Source organism: Eulemur rufifrons, chromosome 2 (genome assembly GCF_041146395.1).
Source record: "Eulemur rufifrons isolate Redbay chromosome 2, OSU_ERuf_1, whole genome shotgun sequence".
In the NCBI taxonomy this organism is placed as follows: domain Eukaryota; kingdom Metazoa; phylum Chordata; class Mammalia; order Primates; family Lemuridae; genus Eulemur; species Eulemur rufifrons.
In genome coordinates this window covers 124,767,857-124,792,472 of record NC_090984.1, presented here as the reverse complement: position 1 = coordinate 124,792,472, position 24,616 = coordinate 124,767,857, and the positions used below count along the sequence as shown (strand labels likewise).

The following is a 24,616-nucleotide window of genomic DNA, read 5'->3' as shown; positions in this document are numbered from 1 at the left end:
TCTTCTTCGCTAGCCTCTTGGCACTTTTGCCCTTTGTTAGTTGTTATCACTTCTGACTTCCTTTTCTGCCTCCCTCTTCTCTTTTACTTAGCTGGGAAGGTAGTAAAATTTTTGCACAAATATTGTAGCCCTAGGCTGGGCAAGGTGGCTCTCTTCTGTAATCCTTGCACTCTGGGAGGTGGAGGCAAGAGGATTGCATGAGGCGAATTCCAGACCAGCATGAGCACCATACCAAGACCCCTGTCTCTGCTGAAAATGAAAAAATTATCTGGGCATGGTGGTGCATGTCTGTAGTCCCAGCTACTTGGGAGGCTGAAGCTAGAGGATCGATTGAGCCCAGGAGTTTGAGGTTGCAGTGAGCTATGATGGTGCCACTGAACTCTAGCCCTGGTGACAGAGCGAGAACCTGTGTCAAAAAAAAAAAAAAAAAAAAAAAGAAAGGAAAAGTATTGTAGCCCTAAGTGATCCAAGGCCATTTGAGATTGAGAATGCTCATCTCCCTCACTGAGTCCTTTGGTTGGTGCCAGCCTTGTCTCCAAGCTCATCTCAATTCATAACCTTTGGTTTTACCTCATCAAGGATGGGGACTACCACCCCAGAGCACAGAGTCACAGCATACTGTATTTGCCGTGGCTTTGAACATGTTCTTTCCATGTCTAGATCAGTCCCTAGGAGCATGCCTAACTTTTATTCATTCTTTGCCTCTCATTCCTTCCTCGAATCTCAAAGGGTGTTAAGTGTCCCTCCCCTGTGCCCTAATGCTGTCGTATTTATCAAAACATAATATAGTAGTTTTCATCTCTATCTTGTTGAACTATAATAAAGTTCCTGTATGCAGGAACTTGTCTGTCTGTTCATCATATCCCCAGTGCCCAGCCATGCTCGTAATAGGCCCTTAGTAAATGCTTAAATCAGCAAGTAAAACAGGCAGCAAAACTGGATGTAGGAAGAAGAGGAGAGAGCTTCTAGTGCTGCGGTGTCCCCACACCCTGGGCTGCAGACTGGCACTGGGCTGCACAGCAGGAGGTGAGCGGTGGGCAAGTGAGTGAAGCTTCATCTGTATCTACAGCCACTCTCCACCGCTCACGTCACCGCCTGAGCTCCGCCTCCTGTCAAGATCAGCATCGGCATTAGATTCTCACAGGAGCAGGAACCCTGCCGTAAACTTCCCATGGGAGGGAACTAGGTTGTGCACTCCTTGTGAGAATTTAATGCCTGATGATTTGAGGTGGAGCTGCTAGCACTGGGGAGCAGCTGCAAATACAGATTATCATTAGCAGAGAGTTTTGAGTGCACAGAGACCATAATAAATCAATTGCTTGCAGACTTATAGCAAAACCCTATCAGTGAGTGGCAAGTGAAAATTACGCTGCATCTGGTGGCAGGCTTTAAGTCAGAATCCAACACTTATTTTAGTCCGTATGTGGCCCACCCATTATTTTATTTGCCACTTCTGTCCACACCTCTGTCTTGCACGCACACTTGTCTCAGTCACAGTTTTGGTAAGCCCACAAGCTAACCCTAGCAAAAATGAGTAAAAAAAACAAATGTCACTGGAGAGCTTCTTTGAAAAGCGGTAAAGACCCAATGATGAGACAGCGGAAGACTCTAAGACTGCCAACAAAATGAAAGCTGCATTTAAAAAAAAATACCAAGAGTCCTGCTTAAATTATGGGTTCATTACAACAGGTGATTCACATTCTGCAAGCCCACTTTGTATAATATGTGGTGACTAGATATCCCATGAAGCCATGAAACCTTCAAAACTGCGTCATCACATGGAGACCAAGCACCCTGCATTAAAAGACAACACTTTGGAGTTTTTCAAAAGAAAAAAACATGAACAGAAGCAATATTTGAAGGCCACCACTTCATCAAACGTGTCTGCACTGAGAGCATCATTCTTAGCGGCTAACCGCATTGCTAAAGCTGAGAAGCCCTTTACTACTGGTGAAGAGTTGATCCTGTCTGCTGCTAAGAACATTTGCCATGAACTTTTAGGAGAGGCTGCAGTTCAAAAGGTGGCACGTGTTCCTCTTTCGGCTAGCACCATAATTAGACGAATTGATGAAACAGCAGAGGATACTGAGGCACGATCGTTAGAGAGGATTAATGAGTCACCGTGGTATGCAATCCAGGTTGATGAGTCTACTGATGATGACAGCAAGCAACAATGCTTGTTTTTGTGCAATATATTTTTCAGGAGGATGTGCGTGAGGTTATGTTATGTGCACTTTTGTTGCCAACCAACACCATGGCTGTAGAACTATTCAAGTCTTTGAATGATGACATATCAGGAAAACTGAATTGGCCATTTTGTGTGGGTATGGGCACGGGCAGAGTGGCTGCCATGACTGGATTTCTTTCTTTTTTTTTTTTTTTTGAGACAGAGTCTCACTCTGTTGCCCAGGTTAGAGTGCCATTGCGTCAGCCTCGCTCACAGCAACCTCAAACTCCTGGGCTCAAGCAATCCTACTGCCTCAGCCTCCCAAGTAGCTGGGACTACAGGCATGCACCACCATGCCTGGCTAATTTTTTCTATATATTTTTAGTTGTCCAGTTAATTTCTTTCTATTTTTTAGTGGAGACGGGGTCTTGTTCTTCCTCAGGCTGGTCTCGAACTCCTGAGCTCAAACAATCCGCCCACCTCAGCCTTCCAGAGTGCTAGGATTACAGGCATGAGCCACCGCGCCTGGCTATGACTGGATTTCTTTCTGGTTTCACTACATGGGTCAAGGAGGGCACTTCTGAATATGAGTTTGCACACTGTGTCATCCACGGAGAAATGCTGGCTAGTCAAAAAACGTCACCTGAACTAAACAACATTTTGCAGGAGGTGATTAAAATTCTCAACCTTGTTAAAATGCCCTTAACTCATAGCTCTGTGAAGAGATGAACGCAGAGCACATACGTCTTCCCTTATACACAGCCATGAGATGGCTTTCTAGAGGTAGATCACTGGCCAGAGTTTTTGAATTACAAGAGCCACTCCAGAGATTTCTTTTAGAAAAAACAGTTACCACTGGCAGCACATTTCAGTGACACAGAATGGGTCACAAAACTTTTGCTTACCTGCTCAACAAATTTAATATTTTACTTCAGGGGAGAATGACAACTGTGTTCAATTTGTCAGATAAAGTGGTTACATTCAAAGCCAAACTGGAATTATGGGGGCGACGAGTGAACACTGGGATTTTTGACATGTTTCAAACATTAGCAGAGATTTTAAAAGAGACTGAGCCAGGGCCTTCTTTCTCCCAGCGGGCGCATGATCACCTGTCTCAGCTTTCAGAGGAGTTGGGACATTACTTTCCATCCACAAAAGACCCCTGAACTTGGAAGGAATGGATCTGCGACCCATTTATAAATAAGCCAGGGGAATCTGCTTTGTCCTTGCTAGAAGAGGATCAACTTCTTGAGATTGCAGATGATGGTGGCCTTAAGAGTCTGTTTGCGAGCCGGGTGCGGTGGCTCATGCCTGTAATCCTAACACTCTGGGCGGCTGAGGTGGAAGGATCGCTTAAGCTCAGGAGTTCAAGACCAGCCTGAGCAAGAGCGAGACCCCATCTCTACTAAAAATAGAAAAAAATTAGCCGGACAACTAAAAATAGAAATAAAAAATTAGCTGGGCGTGGTGGTATGCATCTGTAGTCCCAGCTACTCAGAAGGCTAAGGGTAGGAGAATTGCTTGAGCCCAGGAGTTTGAGGTTGCTGTGAGCTAGGCTGACACCATGGCACTCTAGCCCAGGCAGCAGAGCAAGACTCTGTCTCAAAGTAAATAAATAAAAAAATAAAAGAGTATGTTTGAGACAACTTCAAATCTCCATGCGTTCTGGATTAAAGTCAAGGGTGGAATATCCTGAGATTACCACAAAATCACTGAAAAGCCTGCTTCCATTTCCAACATCCTGCCTTTGTGAAGCAGGGTTTTCTGCAGTGACAGCAACCAAAACGAGATTATGAGGTAGATTGGACATAAGCAGCACATTTCAGGTGTCACTGTCTCCCATCACCCCCAGATGGGACCATCTAGTTGTAGGAAAACAAGCTCAGGGCTCCTACTGATTCTGCATTATGGGAGTTTGTACAATTATTTCATTATGTATTACAGTATAATAATAATAGAAATAAAGTGCACAATAAATATAATGTGCTTGAATCATCCCAAAACTACCCCCACCCCACCCCATCCGTGGAAGAATTGTCATCCGTGAAACCAGTCCCTGGTACCAAAAAGGTTGGGGACTGGTGTTCTAGTGGATGCAATTCCAAAGGAGGGGAAAACACTATAATAGCCTTTCTCAATCTTTTTAGCTTTGAGGAACCCTTAAAGTGATTTCTAGTGATTCTTGCATAAAAATTATTGTATCTAGGCTGGGTGCGGTGGCTCATGCCTGTAATCCTAGCACTCTGGGAGGCCTAGGTGGGAGGATCACTTGAGCTCAGGAGTTTGATTCCAGCCAGAGCAAGAGTGAGACTCTGTCTCTATCAAAAATAGAAAAAAATTAGCCTGGCAGTGGTGGTGAGTGCCTGTAGTCCCAGCTCCTCGGGAGGCTGAGGCAGAAAGATTGCTTGAGCTCAGGAGTTGGAGGTTACTGTGAGCTAGGCTGACGCCATGACACTCTAGCCTGGGCAACAAAGTGAGACTCTGTCTCAAAAAAAAAAAAAAAATATTGCATCTATAACTCATGGTATATTAGTATGATCAGTATGTCATAGATGTAATAATCCAGTAGTAATTATTGATGCTTTGGAGCAGAGAGATTTCTCTGTGGATCTGTATATTAGTTTACGAAGGCTGCCATTACAAAGTACCACAGACTGGGTGACTTAAACAACAGAAGTTCATTCTCACAGTGCTGGAGGCTGGAAGTCTGAGATCAAAGTGTCATCAGGCCTGGTTTCTTCTGCAGTGTCTCTCCTTGACTTGCAGGTGGATGTTTTCTTCTGGTGTCTCCACATGGTGGTCGTCCTGTGCTTGTCTGTGTACAAATATCCTCTTCCTATAAGGACACTAGTCATATTGGATTAGGGTCCACTCTAATGATTTCATTTTTACTTCTTACCTCTTTAAAGAACCAGATGTCCAAGTACTGTTGGGTTCCGAGGTACTGGGGATTAGGACTTCAACGTATGGATTGGGGTGGGGCACAACTCAGCCTGTGACAGTCTAGACAGTTTATTACCCTCCTCTTTCTATGGATTCCTTCCAGGTGTCAACTCTAACAAAAATCAGTGGGGTAGACAGAACCATCAGTTTTTTTTTACTTTTTGTTAAATTTCCTACTTCATTTTTTTTTTTTTTACCTTATCCAAGAATGCCTAAAAGTCTTATCATAGATTTCCATTATATAAGATGCTAATGAAGTATTAATGTATTTTCTATTATATGTGTAGGGTAGTTTTTTTCTACTTTAAAACAAAAATGTTTTAGTTAACTTTCTTATAATTGAAAACATTGTGAAGCTTAACTTAGTTTTCTTGAAATTAATCTGAAAAATTTTATAAATTCATAAAGGGAAAAAATAAATTTCTGTTAAATAAGTAGATTAAGACAAAATGGGATTTAATGTTTGTTGTTATGTTCAGACTTGGTAGATTTAAATAAAGATTACAAATTGATTTTAATTATTAATGTAAAAAAAGTTTATGAATTGATTTATTTTATTTTATTTTCTTTCTTTTTTTTTTTTTTTTTTTTGAGACAGAGTCTCATTCTGTTGCCCGGGGTAGAGTGCTGTGACATCAGCCTAGCTCACAGCAACCTCAAACTCCTGGGCTCAAGCAATCCTACTGCCTCAACCTCCTGAGTAGCTGGGACTACAGGCATGCGCCACTATGCCTGGCTAATTTTTTTATATATATAATTTTAGTTGTCCAGCTAATTTCTTTCTTTCTTTTTTTTTTTTTTTTTTTTTTTAGTAGAGATGAGGTCTTGCACTTGCTCAGGCTGGCCTCGAACTCCTGAGCTCAAACGATCTGCCCACTTCGGCCTCCCAGAGAGTTAGGATTACAGGCATGAGCCAATGAATTGATTTTAATTAATATAAAAAACCTGAAAATTTATTGACAATGTTGATTAGTAAAGCAACTAAAAATAAAGCTACTAAAACCATAAGCCAAAGCAATATACTAAAAACAGTGATTTAAGACATAATTTTATTCAAAACTGATGGACACAATATAAACTAAATATAGGCTTTGCAGTCAAAAAAGGCCAATACACATTTAAAAAAATCTTTTTATAGGCCTACATATATAAAAAAGTGTTACTTTTTTTTTTCTTTCATAATTTTTTGAGACAGAGTCTCACTCTGTTGCCCAGGCTAGAGTACCATGGCGTTAGCCTCGCTCATAGCAACCTCGAACTCCTGGGCTCAAGCAATCCTCCTGCGTCAGCCTCCTGAGTAGCTGGGACTACAGGCATGTGCCACCATGCCCAGCTAATTTTTTCTATATATATTTTTAGTTGTCCATATAATTTCTTTCTATTTTTAGTAGAGATGGGGTCTTGCTCTTGCTCAGGCTGGTCTTGAACTCCTGAGCTCAAACGATCTGCCCACCGCGGCCTCCCAGAGTGCTAGGATTACAGGCGTGAGCCACCGTGCCCGTCCAAGAACAATTATTTCTTAAAAGATAATACTCATATGTAAAACAAAAAATCTGTGAAGTTCAGAGGAATAAATTAAAATGTGGAAGACCTTTACGGTGAGACTTTCGAAAACATTGAAGAACACAAGGTGCATGACAAAAATGAAGACACAATCATGTTCATGGACTGGAAAACTCAGTATCACAAAGATGTCAGGTCTCCTCAAATTTATTAATAAATAAATTACGATGGTTCCAAAGGACCGAGAAATAACGAGACAATTTTGAAACAAAGCCATGTGAAGGAAATTGACCTACTAGATAGTAAGACTTACTATAAAATGGTAGTAATTAAGACTGTGGTATTGGCACAGAACTGGGTGGGTAGCCAGTAGAAGAGACAGCTCAGAAAATCCTACTCACATATGACATCCCAATACAGATCAGAGGTGGCATTTACTTGTCCATGGGGAAAGGATAAACTGTTCAATGATTCTGGAATGATTATTATTCAAGTAGGAAACAATAAAATTAGATCTTTATGCCATACACAGAAATAAATTCCATAAAGGCAATGAAAAATAGTACTTTAACATTTGTAGAGACAACATAAGAGAATATCTTTTTGACCTTAGAGAAGGATTTATTATACAAAAAGCTCAAACTAAAATTGGAAAAGATTGATAACTGCTTGTATTTAAATTTTTAAAACTTCTGTACAAAAAAAAATGATACCAACAAAATTAAAAGACAAGTGTATTTTCAATCTGTGTAACCAACTCAGGATTAGTATCCAGAATATAAGAAACTCCTTCAAATACCTAGCAAAGAGGCAAACAATCCAGATTTTTTTATAAGGGGCATAGTACTTGAGATAGTTCACAGAGAAGGAAAATAGAGTGCATTATAAACATAAAAGTGGTACTTTTAACTGTATTAGTGCTCTTCTCAAGTAATTGTAAAGAGATATTGTGAGCTTTGCTTTTTAAAAAAATATTTTAAATACATTTAATCCTATAGGATTTAATTTCTGTTATTAACTGTGTGCTGGCAAACATTCACAATAATGTTGCCTGAGTTACCAGGAAGTGCCCTGTCCAGTCTTTGTACATTTGATTGCCTCATGTAACATGTCCAGGAATAACATGGCTTGATCAGTTGTTATGTTTCTGTGAAGAATGATAGATAATATGCTGCTTTGTGATAAATATAAATATAAAGGCATGTTTTCACTGTTCCCTACTTAATGTTGGAAAATTACTTTTATGGATACTTCCTATGTTTATATGTTGCTTAAATGATTTCTCATTCATATTCCTGCCTTTATTCATTAAAGTTAAAATTCATTACAGTTAAAATTAAAGTTCAAAATTCTTTGAATTCTGATATTTAGATATATATGTTTCCATGTGTACATTTATTAAAAGTTTTTAAAAAAATTTTTTTAAACTTTTGGTTGGAGTCATTTTGTTTTTAGAGTCAGTAAGATGTGGTCTTTTTCCTAGAGCGTCCCATTCCCTTTGATCATATGATGTATGAACATCTGCAGAAGTGGGGGCCACGTAGGGAAGAAGTGAAATTTTTCCTTCGACATGAGGACTCGCCAACAGAGAGCAGTGAGCAAGGTAGATAAATGCTTTCTTCTTTATTTATTAATTTTTGCCATAAAAGTTAATTTAAGAAAAATAGGAATAAATACTCAAATAAATTATTCACACTTTTGTCCCCCTTCACTCACAAGTAGCGAGCGGGAGAATCAGTATCTCAAGTTTTTCTGGCTTCTGTTTTTGCAATTGATGGTTGTGTTATACTCTTTAGGCACCAAGTGTCGTTTCCCTCTTAGAACCTTCAGTTGGTCAGATAATGTATTCAGACATACAAAAGGACTTGCTGTTTAAAGGGATTGTTTTTGATAAATACCAGATGGGTCAAATATCTAGATTTTAAAAATATATAAAACCATAAAGGGATTAGAAAAAAGTTCTGAGAGATGTTCTTTTTATTTTTAGAGTGGACAAGACCTTTCTAAGTGTAATACTAAACCATAAAAGACAGATAAATGAATTATTTAAAATAAAACAAAAAGATTGCATGGCAATAACCATCCTAAGTAAAGTCAAAAGACAAATTACAAACTTGGAAACAGCATTTAAAACTCATAGTGTAGAAGGCTAATTCCCTTTACATGTAAAGAGTTCTTAAAAATTGATAAGAAAAATAAAACACTTAGTAGAGTAATGAGAAAATAATACAGTTCACAGAAAAGGAAATGTCCGTGGCACTGGGATGTATGAAAAGATGGTTAGCCTTGCTCCTCATAAAAGAAGTGCAGGGAAAACAACACTGAGATACTATGTTTTACCTGTTGTGTTGACAAAGATTCAAGCATTGAATAGCACAGTGTTGACAAGGATGCTGAGAAACAGGCGCTCTTCTGCATTGCTGTGGAAGTCCATTGGTAACTTCTGTAGAAGGCAATTTGGCAATAGCTATTAAACTCATAAAAGCATAAAACCTTTCACCCAGTAAGTTCACTACTGAGAATTTATCCCAAAGCTGCACCTGGACACATACAAAGTAATATATACACAGCGTTACTGGTCGAGCATTGCTGGTAGGAACAACGTAAATGCCCACCAGGGAGTCGAGCTAAGTAAATGACGTCTGTCCACACGGCAGATGCTCCGTAGCCATAACTGGAGAAGAAACTCTGTGCCTTGACCCAGACCATCTCCTAGACACGTTAAGTGAGTAAAGCCTGGTGAAAAGAAGGTGCGCTATGCACTACCTTCCTGGTAAAAGTGACCAAAGAGTAATTAGGTGTGTATGTATCTGCTTGTATATGTACGTACAAAATATCTTTGGAAGGATATATAGGAAACTAGCGATGCTGTCAGCCTGAGGGAAGGGAAGAGTGGCCAAAGAACAGGGGAGAAAGGGTTGTTAGCTGTATACCTTTTTGTTCCTTTTGAAGTTTAAACCATGAGAATATATTAATTCTTTGAATTAAAATTTAAAGAAAAAAGGGAATCTTTTTTTCTGAACACACATATACACTGTACAGTTAAGAGACCTTTAACTTGTTATTTAACTGATTATGGATTATTTCTGGTATTTAAAAAAACTCCAAACAAAAGGACATCCTTTTGTAAAAAGATTTCTTTACTGCAAATCAACCCCCTTTATTTGTATTTTATAGTAAAGGAAATTTTGCCCCTTGGATGAGCTTTAAAATCTTTTTTCCCTAGCTGTAAATATCATTATAATGCTGTCTTTTAGAATACACCATTACATTTGGGTTTTATTCCACTGGTCCTGGTCATCAGGAGCCTGGGCTCCAAGGATCTGGGCTCAACTCTTCGTCCACTTTTACCTTAGACAAGGGCCCTTACGCTGGGAAAATCCCCCTGAGGAGGAAGGTTAGACTGACTTTTAAGTGCTGTTCTAATACTAAGGGTTTATTTTAACTCTACCTAAGCTCTCCAAGTAACTATACCCTCCTTCACCTGGCTATACTTAAATGAAAAGTCTTACCTTTTACTTCTGTTGATGTAATATGTATCCATAACCCTTAATTTCCCAGAGAGACGGGTTATTTTTTTCTTACTTGACACAGTTTAGGAATGTTAGGGATCCGTAGAGACCCGTTTAGAGTCATAAGGAGGGTGACAGCACTGGCTATCAGGTTGACCCTTGTGTTGTGGCAACACAGGAGCACATGTCAGCTGGTGACAGCTGTGTGGTGCAGAGGAGATGCCATCAGAGCACAGCATAGCACAGCACAGGACGAGATGGGGCTTGGAGTGGACTTTGAGGAAGAGTAGGGTTTGGAGGGGAGGATGCAGAGCTGCTGCATTCCAGGAGGGGATTAGAATGTGAAGGACACTCCAAGGGGACCGAGTGGGGTGTGGGGTGATAGGAGATTTGGTCAGGATTGGAAGAACCAAATTCATCACACAATTTTCATTACTATTCAGAACTTTGAGCAGAGGCCCTGCTTCTCTATTCAACAGTCCCAGGATTAGCTTTGATGGTATTTGTAATGTGACTCTCTTTCTTCAATCTCACTGTCCCTTCTTTCTCTCTTCCAGCCGGCCACATTCTTTCCTGCACATTCATTCTCCCTTTTGTGCCCCAACTCAGTATGGCATCCACCCTGCACCTGTAATGCTTTCCCCTCTGCCCCTTGTCCTCTGCCTGTGTCTCTCAGAGCTGAAGAAAAGGGTGGCATAGAGACCACTCACATGGGCGCTCTACCCCCTGTTTTGCTTTCCTTTGCTCACTGAACTTCTCCCTTCAGCTTATTTATATTCTAAGGAGCCGGAGTTTAGAGCCCAGGATTCATGTTTCTTGCTCAGGGCAATGCGGTTGTCACCAGTTGATATTATTTAAAGGGAATTACATGAGTATTTGTTGTATGTAGACCATAAGACATAACAAGATGAAGTAAAAGACATCCCTCAACTGTAGGGGTAAGAGCTCTCTGTTTGGAAGCTGGAGGAGAGCATAGAGGGTGTCCTTCAGTCCCCCCCCCCCCCCCCCCCCCGAGACAGAGTCGTACTCTGTTGCCCAGGCTAGAGTGCCGTGGCATCAGTTTAGCTCACAGCAACCTCAAACTCCTGGGCTCAAGCGATCCTACTGCCTCAGCCTCCCAAGTAGCTGGGACTACAGGCATGTGTCACCATGCCCGGCTAATTTTTTCTATATATTTTTAGTTGTCCAGTTAATTTCTTTCTATTTTTTTTAGTAGAGACAGGGCCGCGCTCTTGCTCAGGCTGGTCTTGAACTCCTGAGCTCAAATGATCCTCCCGCCTCGGCCCCCCAGAGAGCTAGGATTACAGGCGTGAGCCACTGCGCCCGGCCCTTCAGTTCCCTTTTGCACTTAGGAAAACAGAAGCTCACAGCAGCAGAGAAACTCAGCGAAGATCATATAACCAGCTAACTGCAGAGCATGAACTGGAACCCGGGAGCTGGTGTGACAGAATTGGGAGCAAGACCACCTGGGTTCAGTCCTGGACCTGCTTGTTTACTTAGGGTGGGGCCTTGGCAGGTGACTTCACTTCCTTGTGCCTCAATTTCCTTGTCTGCAGGGTTAATGAAATGTACTTGGGAAGTGCTTAAAAGGGGTTTAGTGCATAGTAAGCGCTCACTAAATGTTAGTTTATTTTTTTTTTATTTTTTTATTTTTTTTTATTTTTTTTTTTGAGACAGAGTCTCACTCTGTTGCCCAGGCTCGAGTGAGTGCCGTGGCGTCAGCCTAGCTCACAGCAACCTCAAACTCCTGGGCTCAAGCGATCCTCCTGTCTCAGCCTCCCAAGTAGCTGGGACTACAGGCATGCACCACCATGCCCGGCTAATTTTTTCTATATATATATTTTAGCTGTCCATATAATTTCTTTCTATTTTTAGTAGAGATGGGGTCTCGCTCTTGCTCAGGCTGGTCTCGAACTCCTGAGCTCAAACGATCCGCCCACCTCGGCCTCCCAGAGTGCTAGGATTACAGGCGTGAGCCACCGCGCCCAGCCAATGTTAGTTTATTATTCATTATTTTCTGACTCTGAAATGCCAGATCATCAGACTTCTTCTTTACCGTCAAAGATTAGGTGGCACTTGGTGTAATTTTAACATCGTGTGTTTATACTATTCTAATTTCTGATAGTTTGTTGTTTGGAAGAGGTAGCGGTTGAAGAATATTAAATTAACCTGAATACCTTACTCCTTAAAAATGCTAAGAATAAGCAAGAGTTTAATGTACCTTGTGAACTGACAGATACCTTAGGTTTCATAATGCCTTTTGTATGATTGCTCCCTTAGGGAGCCTTTTTTGGACATTTTATTCTTACTTGTCCCCCATTCTCCCACCATCAGATGTACTGCATATCTGTTTATAATATGTCTTTGCTTAATACATAAGAAGTAATTTTTTTTATCCCTAAGAACCAATTTTTGTCCCTTTGGGGGCAGCAGTGTCACATCCTAGAGAATGCATGGTTTAAGGTGAAGCAATACTTACATAATATAATTTTTCTTCAATTTTTTCAACATAGTAGGAAAAGAATAGAAGAAGAAAATATTTTTCTTTAAAAAAAAAAAAAAATTAGGTTCACAGCCCTTTGAAGTCATGCATGCTAGCAGAGTCAAGCAGGCTCTGAGGTGGGATGATTTCCAAACAGCATCAGGTAAGAGCTGGGGCAGGGGACGAGGCAGGAGCAGGCGCACAGCACTTCATGGACTTGAGTTTGCTTTACCTCAGTCGCCTGCTGCAGAGTTGTTCGTCACACTCCATTTTGTTTAAAAACTATGGCAGGACACAGAATGTAAGTTTGATCCTTTCATTTCTTTAGGTGGCCGTCAGACCCAAGAGCAACGAACTCAGAGAAATGTAATAAATGTACCTGGAGAAAAACGCACTGAAAATGGAGTAAGTAATAGTGAATTAAATTGAATTTTTAAAATTATTTTTTACAGGTACTAATAGGTTTGGTACTAATAATAAGTTATTTTTAAAGAATTTTATTTTCAGGGTAGAAATTGTCATTTCTATTGAATATTTCAAAACATTATATGGAGTTATAAAGAAGTAGTCCACCAAGTGGTTTTCCCGTTCACGCTGTGGTCCATGAAACAGATCAGGTCTCCCAGGGCAGCCCTGCACCCGCCTTCACTGCTGCTGCCCACTGGTGCTCCTGGGCAGCTCGCCGGGTGCCTCCAGAAGCAGAGGGGCTCAGCCTCTAGACTAAGAGTTGAGCAGGCAGACTTGCTGTGTCCCTTCAGTATTGATTCTGGATCCTATGTCAGGTTTTGAAAGATAAAATGGATAGTGGGTTGCATTACTTGCTTTGTCGCTGTGATATAGACTTGGCAAGTAGGGGAAACACTGATCGTAGGTGAGGGAGAATTGGAGGGGTTCTTTGTAATAAATGTTGGTGTGTAGATTATATTTTCTTCTGTTTGGTTTTAATATCATCATCCTTGTGCTATTCCGGGATAAATAATTCCTAATGTTAAGATTATAGATTCTCCTTCCTTATACTCCAGTTTCTAAAAATCATTCTACAAATCCTCTTTTTTTTTTTTTTTTTTTTTTTTTTTTTTTTTTTTAGACAGAGTCTTGCTCTGTCTCCTTGGCTAGAGTGCAGTAGTGTCGTGATAGCTCACTGCAACCGCAAACTCATGGGCTCAAGCGATCCTCCTGCCTCAGCCTCCTGAGTAGCTGGCACTATAAATGCACGCCACCACAGCTGGCTAATTTTTTCTATTTTTAGTAGAGATGGGGGTCTCGCTGTTGCTCGGATTGGTCTCGAACTCCTGAGCTCAAGTGATCCTCCGGCCTCAGCCTCCCAGAGTGCTAGGATTACAGGCGTGAGCCACCATGCCTGGCCCAAACATTTTTATTGTGTTTGTTCGTGTTAGTCCTGTTTTTGTGATGTTATATTATATGATGTAGAAAATCTCTTTACTGTCATTTACTGGAGTTTTGGGATTTAATGAGATTAGGATTAAATAATTCTCCATTTTGAGCAGAACCAGGTGTGAATTTCTTTTAATTTCTCTGTTGAGCTTTATTGAACTTACTGCTCTGAGCCTTGACGTCTATCAACAATTGTGGGAAATTCTCTACTATTATCTCTACGGGTATTTCATCTTCTGCGTTCTTTCTATTTTCTTCTTTTGGAATGCTGAGTAGACATCCATCTTTCATTTTATTCTCCTCGTCTCCTAATTTCTTTTTCGTATTTTCTCTCTTTGTCTGTTTGTACTATGTTCTGGATAGTTTCCTAAGGTATATCTTTCAGTTAATGAATCCTATCTTCCGCTGTGTAAGTTTGGCTATTTAGTACATATAAGATGCTTTTAATATATATTTTGGAAAGACCAGACATAATCTTGAAGAAAATACTTGCACATCATATACATGGTAAAGGACTTGTACCCAGAATATATAAAGAATTCTCAAACTCAATAATAAGAAAACAACCCAAATTTAAAAAGAAATGGGCAAAAGATTTGCTTTGAAAAAAAAACACATTCCAAACTGTGCTCTCCTCTGAACTCTGTAACAATCAACAACACAGAAGAAGACTTCTGTGACCAAATGTGGGGTTTTCCCCCCCCACACCAAGCAGTGGACATCAGCTGGGTATCCTCTAATTCAATTTGACTCTATCTACCTGGAGACAGTGTCAGATCCCACAGCATGAGGGCTCAATCCCCAAAACTGCCCCCCTCTCCACCAATCAAAAGTCTGGGCCTCTGGAGCTTCTCACTGACCAGCTTCAATTTGCAGTTGAAGTGACCCCCTCCATCTTTGGGTTGGATTTAATTTGCTGGAATGGCCCACAGAACTTGGAGAAACACTTACATTTACCAGTTTATTGTAAAGGTTATTACAGAGGATACAGATGAAGAGATGCATAGAGCGGGGTAAGGGAAGGGGCACAGAGCCTCTGTGCCCTCCCTAGTGTGCTTCTCTCTAGGAACCTCCACGTGTTCGGCTGTCCAGAAGCTCTCCCAACCCGTCCCCCTTGGGTTCTCATGGAGGCTGCATTACATAGGCATGATTAACAACTGTGTAGAAATGTGATCGGACGAAAAGCACAAGATCTAAGCCCAGCAAGGCGTGTCTAGGTTCTTCCTGGGCTCTCTGTGCAGCATTCCTTCCTCCAGGGAATGGGCGGGACTCTCTCTGGAATGAGGGTATTTTGATCCACAGTTAGGTTAAAGTCTTGCCTTGGGCAGGTAAAAGGACAGGAGACGGTCAGGGAGAGAGATTCCATCTCCTGAGGCCTAAAGCACCCCAACATTATAACAAGGATTGTGGGAATTATGAGCCAGGAACCATGGATGAAAACCAGTATCGTAACACCACAAAATTGAACAGACACTTCTCCAAAGAAGATATATGAATGTCACGTAAGCACATGGAAAGGTGTTCAACATCATTAGTCTTTAGGAAAGGACAAATTAAAACTACAGTGAAGTACTAATACACACCTATTAGAACGTCTAACATTAAAAAGACTGATCATAACAAGTGCTGGTGAGGAAGGGAGGAATTGGAGCCCTTATGCATTGCTGGTGGGAATGTAAAATGGTATAATCTGGAAAACAATTTGGCAGTTCCTTTAAAACTTAAACATAGATGTATTGTATGACCTAGCAGTTCTGTTCCTAAGTATCTACCCAAAAGAAATGAGAGCAAATGTCTGCACAAACTTGTACATGAATGCTAATAGCAGCTTGATTTATTGAAGCCAAAATCTGGAAACAGCCCAGATATCCATTAACAGGTGAATAGACAAACAGTCTATGATATAGTCACACAATGGAATATTACTGAACAATTAAAAGGAATGGACTACTGATACCCGCTACAACATGGATGAATCTCAAAACCATTATGCTGAAAGAAAGAAGCCAGACAAAGGAGTACATACTAAATACTGTGCGATTCCATTTATGTAAAATTCTAGAAAACATAAACTAATCTCTAGTAAGAGAAAAATCAGTGGTTGCCTGTGGACCTGGGAGGTAGGAGAGGAGGCAAAGAGGTGGGAGGGACAGATTACAAAGGGGCATGAAGAAATTTTGGGGGGTGATGGATTTATTCATTTTCTTGCTTGTGGTGATGATTTCATGGTTTATACATTTGTCAAAATATACAGATTGTATGCATTATTTTCTTCTTTAGTTTTATTTTTTAAATTTTTGTAGAGATGGGGTCTTGCTGCATTGCCCAGACTGGTCTTAAACTCCTGGCCTCAAGTGATCCTCCTGCCTTGGTCTCCCAATGTACTGGGATTATATGTGTGAGCCACCGTGCCTGGCCTGCATACTTTAGATATGTGCAGTTTATTACATGTCAGTTATACTTCAATAAAGCTATTTTAAAATTCATTGAAATTTTCAGTTCTATAAGTTTTAGTTCTTTCTCAAATCTTGGTTGATCTTTGCTCATTTTAAACACACTAAACAATGTTATTTTATATTCTATAACTAATAATTTCTCTATCTGAATATATTACTTCTGCTGTTTTTTAGTCATGGTGCCTTGATTATTGTATATACTGATTTTTGACAGTGAACTCCTTTTCATTGGAGCTTTACTGCTGAGCGTTCTTTGAGGCTTGGATAAAGGTAGGATTTTTTTTGAAAGGTTTGCATTTGCTTTAATCAGTACTGGGTAAAAGATACCCACTCTTCACTGTCCTTTGTGGATCGTGAAGCTGTGTGAGGGCTGCCTAGTGGTTACGGATTCTCAGCAACACGATGGGGAAGGCAGGTTTCGCTATTGCCACTTCTGCGTGTGTGGGGGTGTATTTCTTATTCACTCACACTGAGGTGGTAGGTCTTTGGGGTACTGGATATGGATGGGCATCTCCTATTAGACTCTCCACATTGGGATGGTCCCAAGTCTTTGTCTCCTAATGCTGGACTTCAGCAGCTGCCAGAAGCAAGCATCCAGGTAGGCAAAAACATTCAGGGCAGAAACCAGCTTTGGTGTTCCTTTGTTGCCCAAGGTTTGTGCTTTCTCTTTATTTTTGGTCACCGTAGCTTCCTTACTATTGTACCAGCTCAGCGATGCTTTTAAAAATAGTTTTTATGTTTTATCTTTTTACATGTTATCAGGAGAGTGGTTTGGGGTGTCCTGTCGGCTGTGCTGTTGGAAATAGAGCAGTTCCCACGGTGTTGGCTTGTAGCTCTCGTGGCATGGAATGTGTTTTCTCTTACTGTTATTTGTGCACTTTGATAGCCCTGTTTTTCTGCCTATCTTCCTAGCCCTAATTGTTCTTTCATTTTGCTTTGTGTGTTTGTGTGTTGAATTGAACTGAATTGATATGGTTGAATTTTAATCATAAGAGTAATTCACATTTATAGACTAAAATAGCATATTGTGGTATTATTGCAGGAGGTTGGGAGCTGTAATATATTTTAGATATCTAATTGGCTCTTGTTAATTTGTGAGACTTAGGATTAATAATTGTTGGAATATGAAATATTCCAGTTCCAAAATACAATGAGATGTTAGAAAGGCTCGATTTTACTGAAAATTTTATGTGATAAACATAAGCATATATGTTTATAATGTATCTTGATAATTATAATCACCTATTTTTTGTTTTCTAAATAGGCAAATAAAACTACTCACCAAATCTGAAAATTTATAACCTTGAAGAGGTAGGAAAAAAGAAGAATTATTTCTTAGTGTAGAATATTATGTGAGCATAAATAGGTTTTATCCCAATTATTTTGTCAGAGTTTTGTTTTAGGGATATTTGTTATTTTTAAAATGACATTACACTTGAGAAGCCACTTACACTTACTTTAAAAAACTAGTTATAGGTTTGTTTTTTAAAAAAAAAAAAACTTATGATGATTAAATTACAAGATAGGATTCTAGACATTTGGTCTAATTCTTAATTTCTTTTTTGTGAAATATACATCCAGAAGAATGTATAAAACATGTACAATTTAAAGAATTATTAAAGGGACACTCAGGTGACTACCACCCAGGCTTAGAATTTCTCCTTATTCTTTTTAAAACTATTCTATCCAATTTATTTTAATTGTAGACAGACCAAAGATACAAAAGCAAGATGTTTGGTGGAGGCTACGTGAAGTCTTCTTACAGATTCCATAGAGAAAGAAAGGGTGTTTTTGGAGATAGATGTATGAACAAATAAATCACGATAGTGTAAAAAGTGTAGTAAAAGTAGAACAAGGCACTAAAATAAAGGATATGATTTAATTAACTTTATCGAGGTGGGTATCAGGAAAAATTTCCTAGAGGAAGGAGGCAGGGTTTCTGCAAAAACATATAGGAAGAGACGTGACACTCTGGTGGCAGCAGAATCGTGAGCAGGATCATACAGCATAGAGCAGGGGACAGGTGGGAGGGAGCCGCGGAGCAGGAGGGGAACTGCAGTCTGTGTCTACCTAAGAGCTTAGACTTAATCTTATAGGATTTATTTTTATTTTTTATTTTTTTGGAGACAGAGTCTTGCTCTGTTGCCCGGGCTAGAGTGCTGTGGCGTCAGCCTAGCTCAAAACAACCTCAAATTCCTGGGCTTAAGCAATCCTCCTGCTTCAAGCCTCCCGAGTAGCTGGGACTACAGGCATGTGCCACCATGCCCGGCTAATTTTTTCTATGTATTTTTAGTTGGCCAGCTAATTTCTTTCTATTTTTAGTAGAGATGGGGTCTTGCTCTTGGCTCAGGCTGGTCTTGAACTCTTGACCTCGAGCTATCCTCCCCCCTCGGCCTCCCAGAGTGCTAGGATTACAGGTGTGAGCCACCGCGCCCAACTTTAATCTTGTAGGATTTTAAGCAAGCCGTGTTTTAGAAAAAGCCTTGTGGTGCTAGCCTGCAGGAATTGTATGTCAGGGGTAGGGTAGGAGAGGAGCCAGGGGATGGAACTGCTACAGGAGACAGAGCCTGGAGAGACCATTGTTTGCCGTGCTTTGCAACTGAGTCACAACTGCTTGAATCTCAGAGAGAGACTTATTTTCAAAGAAGATATTTGAAAATAAAATTTCCAGCTGGGCCAGGTGGCTCACACCTGTAATCCCAACACTTTGGGAGGCCAAGGTGGAAGGCTCACTTAAGGCCATGGGTTCGAGACCAGTCTGAGCAATATGTTGAGACCCCCATCTCTATTTATTTAAAAAAAAAAAAATGAAAAAAATTTCAAGAGTATGGTAATACAAGCACAAAAGGCATCCAGTTATCTATAAACTACAATTCAAAAGAAATGTCATTTCTTGAAATGATAGCATAAATGAGAGAAGTTACAATCAGCTACCAAAATGCTCTTTTTAACTGGAAATCTTAAAAGAAACATTGTTACTATCCAAGAAAAGAAATTCCTGGAGACCAATCTCAACAAAAGTGATCAGACCTGAAGTTTTAAAATTAGTTCATTTCCTCGTATAATTCATCTATATCTGCTGTATGAAGTTGTCCCAAGAGAATCAAAGATGGAGTTCAGCTTTTTTTTAGACTTACTCTGGAAGAATATGAGCCACTGATAAGCAAGCTGCCTCAGCCACCCTGCTTCCCTCCAAAGCCCTTCACCATCACTGGGCAGGTGACATTAAGTCTCTTTTGTCATTTCTAACAATTTTCCAAAAATAAAAAGTTACCTAGAGTTATTATTTTTATTTTATTTCTTTATTATTCTATTCTCGAATTAAACTGTCTTTAGCTTTTATATTTTTCAAGGGGGAGAAATCCTTGTGAGTTTGAACCATATGATATTGTTGATGTTTGATCATTTTTGATCTATAAAAACAGCATTTTCGTATGGTAAGTCTTCATAGTTGCCTGGTCGAGTGTTTATCCTGTGACACTATGCATGGCTGGTGGCTCTGAGCAATCTTGCGTGCCAGTGCCACAGCCTGGTGGGGAGGGCGGTGCCTCCTGTGTGACGGAAAGAGCATGTGCTGGTCGTAAGGAAATCCAGGCTGGGATCCTGGTGTGCTAGTGACCCGCCGCGTGAGCTTGGGAGAGCCAGCTCCCCAGAGCCTCGCTTCCTCAGCTGTGAAATAAGCTTAAGAATTTTCCTCCTAGGGTTTTTGTGAGCATCGACTAAGATAACTGTAAACCGAGGTCTGTATAGACGTCTGACATGCAGCGCACTCATTACGTGTTAATTGTTGAATCTCTAACATCATTAAAAAATACTGAGTTCTTCCCAGCTCTGAAAGTGAATAAACATCCTGAATATCAAAAGAATTGTATGAGAGAGTCCTTAGAGAATCAGGAAAAACTTCAGGAAGCAGATGGCATTGCTGCTAGGTCTTAAATGACAGAGTTCCGAAAGTCGGGGGAAGGGCACGTAAACGGCAGGAAGGTGGCCGTGGGAAGGGGTCGTCTCTGGCGTGGAGAGGCACGCGCAAATGTGAGAGGGCTGGTAAGGAGCAGCTGGTGTTTAAAGCAAGGTAGGCCCAGCTCAGAGACGATGCTGAGGTTTCTGGAAAAGTGCTGGAGCCACTCATAGAAATAGGGAATTTAGAGAGGAAGCCAGATGTGGAAGAAAGAGAGGAGTTTGGTTGGAGAGAGGCCAGGGGTGGATGGCTGGACTCACTGGTGGACAAAATATGTTCTTCATATAAACTAAGTGCAGAAATGCATGAACTGACAAACTATTCCATGTCATCTCATTGAAACTTGAAAGCCTAGGGAATTTTTTTCTAAAAAATATAGTGACATTCTTATCTATTATAACCAAAGGTGAAGTTATTTGCCTAAATATTAAAATCAGAGTATCAGGATTAGGGACATCTGTAGTGACCCACTTGCCAGTAGGTGTTTAATTGCTGACAAAATCCACTAGTCTTTTCTATTAACTGATTACCAAGGAATATATGTTAGGCATTGAGAGAAAAAAGTACTGTTTATGGTTAAAACCAATATTAGTTACACTGTAACCCAGCTCCCTTAAACAGATGCACGTTCTCTCTCTCTCCTGGACTGTGACAGTGCTGTCTGGGGAGACTGCACTCTGACTGAACTTGAAGTTAGAGGACAGGAAAGCATCTTTACGGTAACAAAGTTAAACCAGAGAGCACTTCAGAGCAGCTAGAGCTAGCACAGGTGCACAACAAAACTAAATCAGAGACACAGATGCTCCCTTGCCTCTGAGTCACTTGGTGTATGGATGCAAAGCAAAGGCAGAACATTCTGGGTCCATCCAAGCATGACTTACAATTCATTGTACCACGTTGTATTCTCTGATTAGAAGCAATTGGGTTGACTGAATTGTTGAGTATGTCTATTTGTCTGAAATTGTAATGTCAAAATATCTCTCCTTATAGAGCATCATTTAGTGTGTTTTTGGATGAAAGAGTCACTATACCAAAAAAATTGTCTGAAAATGACATGGTTTTTCAAGAACAGTAATAGTGAAGAGTCATTAACTGAACAGATATTGTGTGAGGTAAATCTGTAATATGAATTCTTCTGTTTTTATAGGTAAAATTAGTCTTTGATAGTTATTACTTTCTAACACTTTGGCAAAATGTTTCAATGGTACATTAAATAAAATGTAAAACTCGTTTTACTAATATTTGGAAAGACTAAAAATCTTCAAAAATGTATCATTAGTGGCTTAGGATGAAAGATGTGTATTTATGTTACATAATTATCTACAGTGGTTTGTTTTGAGAAACTTTATTGTATGTCTTTAATACCAGGATTATTGTACCACTAGCTTAAAAATTAGAACATTACCTGAGGAGACAAAAAATGCATTTTATGGCTGGGCTTTGGTGGCTCACATCTGTAATCCTAGCACTTTGGGAGGTCAAGCCGGGAGAATCCCTTAAGGCCAGGGATTCATGCCCAGCCTGGGCAACATAGTGAGACCCTATCTCTGCAAAAAATAAAAAAGACTTAGCCTTCTCTGGCCGTGGAGGTGGGTGCCTGTAGTCCCAGCTACTCAGGAGGCTGAGGCAGGAGGATGACCTGAGCCCAGGAGTTGGAGGCTGCAGTGAGCTATGACTGTACCACTGCACTCCAGCCTGAGTGACAGCAAGACCCTCTCTCTCAAAACAACAAAACAAAACAAACAAAAAAAAAAGAAACAAAACCCAAAACTTTTTTATTAAAGCCATATTACCAACTGACCTGTAACCAAAAGCTTTCACGTATAATTACCAAGTGAGTTATAGTTGTTTCTCCGTACCTTTAAAAATCTAGTGTGATAGCCTGTTTTTTAAACATGATTTATTTTGATAGCTTTCTGAGTCATGACTCATACACATAATTAGTACAAATGAGAGACTTACATGTGAAATAAGCCCCCTTTTCATATCTAACTTTATTTTTTCTTTTTTCATATCTAACTTTTGAAAAATCATGGGCTAGCTTATTTGTTGAAAATCTGATTGTAGCACATTAGGGGTTGATAGTTTAATTATGGACATATTTATGCTAATTTTTTTCATTACTTATCAAAATACCATTTATATGGAATTCTTTCTTTGCCAAGAGGTTAACTTATTAATTAATTAGAGACATGGTCTTGCTCTGTCGCCCAGGCTGGAATGCAATGGTGCGATAATGGCTCCCTGCAAGCTTGAGCTCCTGGATCCTCCTGCCTCAGCTTCTTGAGTAGCTGGGACTACAGGCCTGCACCACCGCACCCAGCTGATGTTTAAATTTTTTTGTAGAGACAGGGTCTCACTATATTGCTTGGGCTGGTCTTATACTCCTGGCCTCAAGCGGTCCTCCCCCCTCAGCCTCCTGAGTATCTGGGACTACGGGCATGTGCCCTCTGACCGGCTGATTTTTCTATTTTTTGTAGAGATGGGGGGTCTTGCCCTTGCTTAGGTTGGTCTCAAACTCTTGGCCTCAAGCAATACTCCTGCCTTGGCCTCCCCAAGTGCTAGGATTACAGACATGAGCCACAGCACCTGGCCTAAAATTCAAACTTTTGACAACACCAAGTGTTGGCAAGGATATAGAGGAGCTAGAACTTGCGTAAGTTGCTAGTGGGAGTATAAATTGACACTTCACTTTGGAAAACAGTATGATGGTAGTTTCTATCAGTTAAACTTACCCTTACCTCATGACCTACCTATTCCACTTTTTGACATTGATTACCTAAGAGAAACAAAAATGTTTATCCGCATAAATATTGGTATATTAATTTACATATTGACTTTATTCCTGATAGCCACAAAATAGAAACAACCCACCTGTTGTCCATCAACAGAGAAATGGATATGCAAAATGTGATACATCCATATGGTGGAATACTATGCAGAAATGAAAGGAACAGATTACTGATACATGCAACAACATGAATGAATATCAAAAACATGGCGAGTGAAAGAAGCCATATGCAAAGAAGTACACACTGTATGAATCCATATATATGAGATTCTAGAACAAACAGAAAAGTGTATCGTGTCAAAGTAACAACAGCAGCAAAACTCCACAGTTCAGTGGTTGCCTTGGGAAGGGATGGGAATCAACTGGGAAGAACAGTAGGGAACTTTCTGGAGTGATGGAAATGTTCTATATCTTGACTGGGTGGTGATTACACTGGATATGCAATTGTCACAACACAGTCAACAAGCTGGGAGTGGTGGTGTGCCTCTAGTCCCAGCTACTCGGGAGGCTGAGGCAGGAGAATCACTTGAGCCCAGGAATTCGAATTCAGCCTGGGCAAGATAGTGAGACCCTGTCTCTAAAAACAGCAATACTAACAAACCCATAAAAACTCCACATCCAGCAGTGTATAGTCATGTGCTGCATACTAACGTTTCAGTCAGCGATGGACCACATACACAATGCTGGTCCCATAAGATTACCGAAAAATTCCTATTGCCTAGTGATGATTCAGCCATCGTGACATCGTAGAGCAATGCATTGCTCATCTTTGTTGTGATGCTAACGTAAACAAATTTGCGCTGCCAGTCTTACTAAAGTCTAGCGCGTACAATTATGTACAGTACATAATACTGAATAATAAATGACTGTGTTACTGGTTTATGGACTTACTGTACTTTTTATCATTAGAGTGCACTCCTTACTAAAACAAACCATGGCCGGGCGCGGTGGCTCACGCCTGTAATCCTAGCACTCTGGGAGGCCGAGGCGGGTGGATTGCTCAAGGTCAGGAGTTCGAGACCAGCCTGAGCGAGACTCCGTCTCTACTAAAAATAGAAAGACATTATATGGACAACTAAAAAAATCTATATAGAAAAAATTAGCCGGGCATAGTGGCGCATGCCTGTAGTCCCAGCTACTCGGGAGGCTGAGGCAGTAGGATCGCTTAAGCCGAGGAGTCTGAGGTTGCTGTGAGCTAAGCTGACGCCACGGCACTCACTCTAGCCTGGGCAACAAAGTGAGACTCTGTCTCAACAAAAAAAATAAAAATAAAAATAAAACAAACCATTAACTGTAAAACAGCCTCAGGCCCTGCAGGGGGCATTCTAGAAGGCACTGCTATCCTAGGAGATGACTGCTCCTTGTAGGTTATTGCCCCTGAAGACCTCCCAGTGAGACACGACATAGGG

At 40.4% G+C, this 24,616-nt stretch overlaps 1 protein-coding gene across 3 annotated transcripts in view; it reads left to right on the top strand.

The window, feature by feature from the left end:
- The window catches only part of PPP1R13B (protein phosphatase 1 regulatory subunit 13B), an 81,891-nt gene that overhangs the window by 32,777 nt on the left and 24,498 nt on the right, over positions 1 to 24,616 (top strand). For 2 of the 3 annotated variants that reach the window (XR_011235727.1, XM_069490555.1), the window contains exons 3-4: positions 8,097 to 8,216; positions 12,936 to 13,012. Coding sequence is in view for 2 of the 3 variants with exons in the window: in XM_069490555.1 (XP_069346656.1) it covers positions 8,097 to 8,216; positions 12,936 to 13,012 (197 nt within the window). In the remaining variant the exon portion in view is untranslated. The remainder of the gene's footprint in view (positions 1 to 8,096; positions 8,217 to 12,935; positions 13,013 to 24,616) is intronic. The other variant, XM_069490571.1, reaches the window with a different exon arrangement.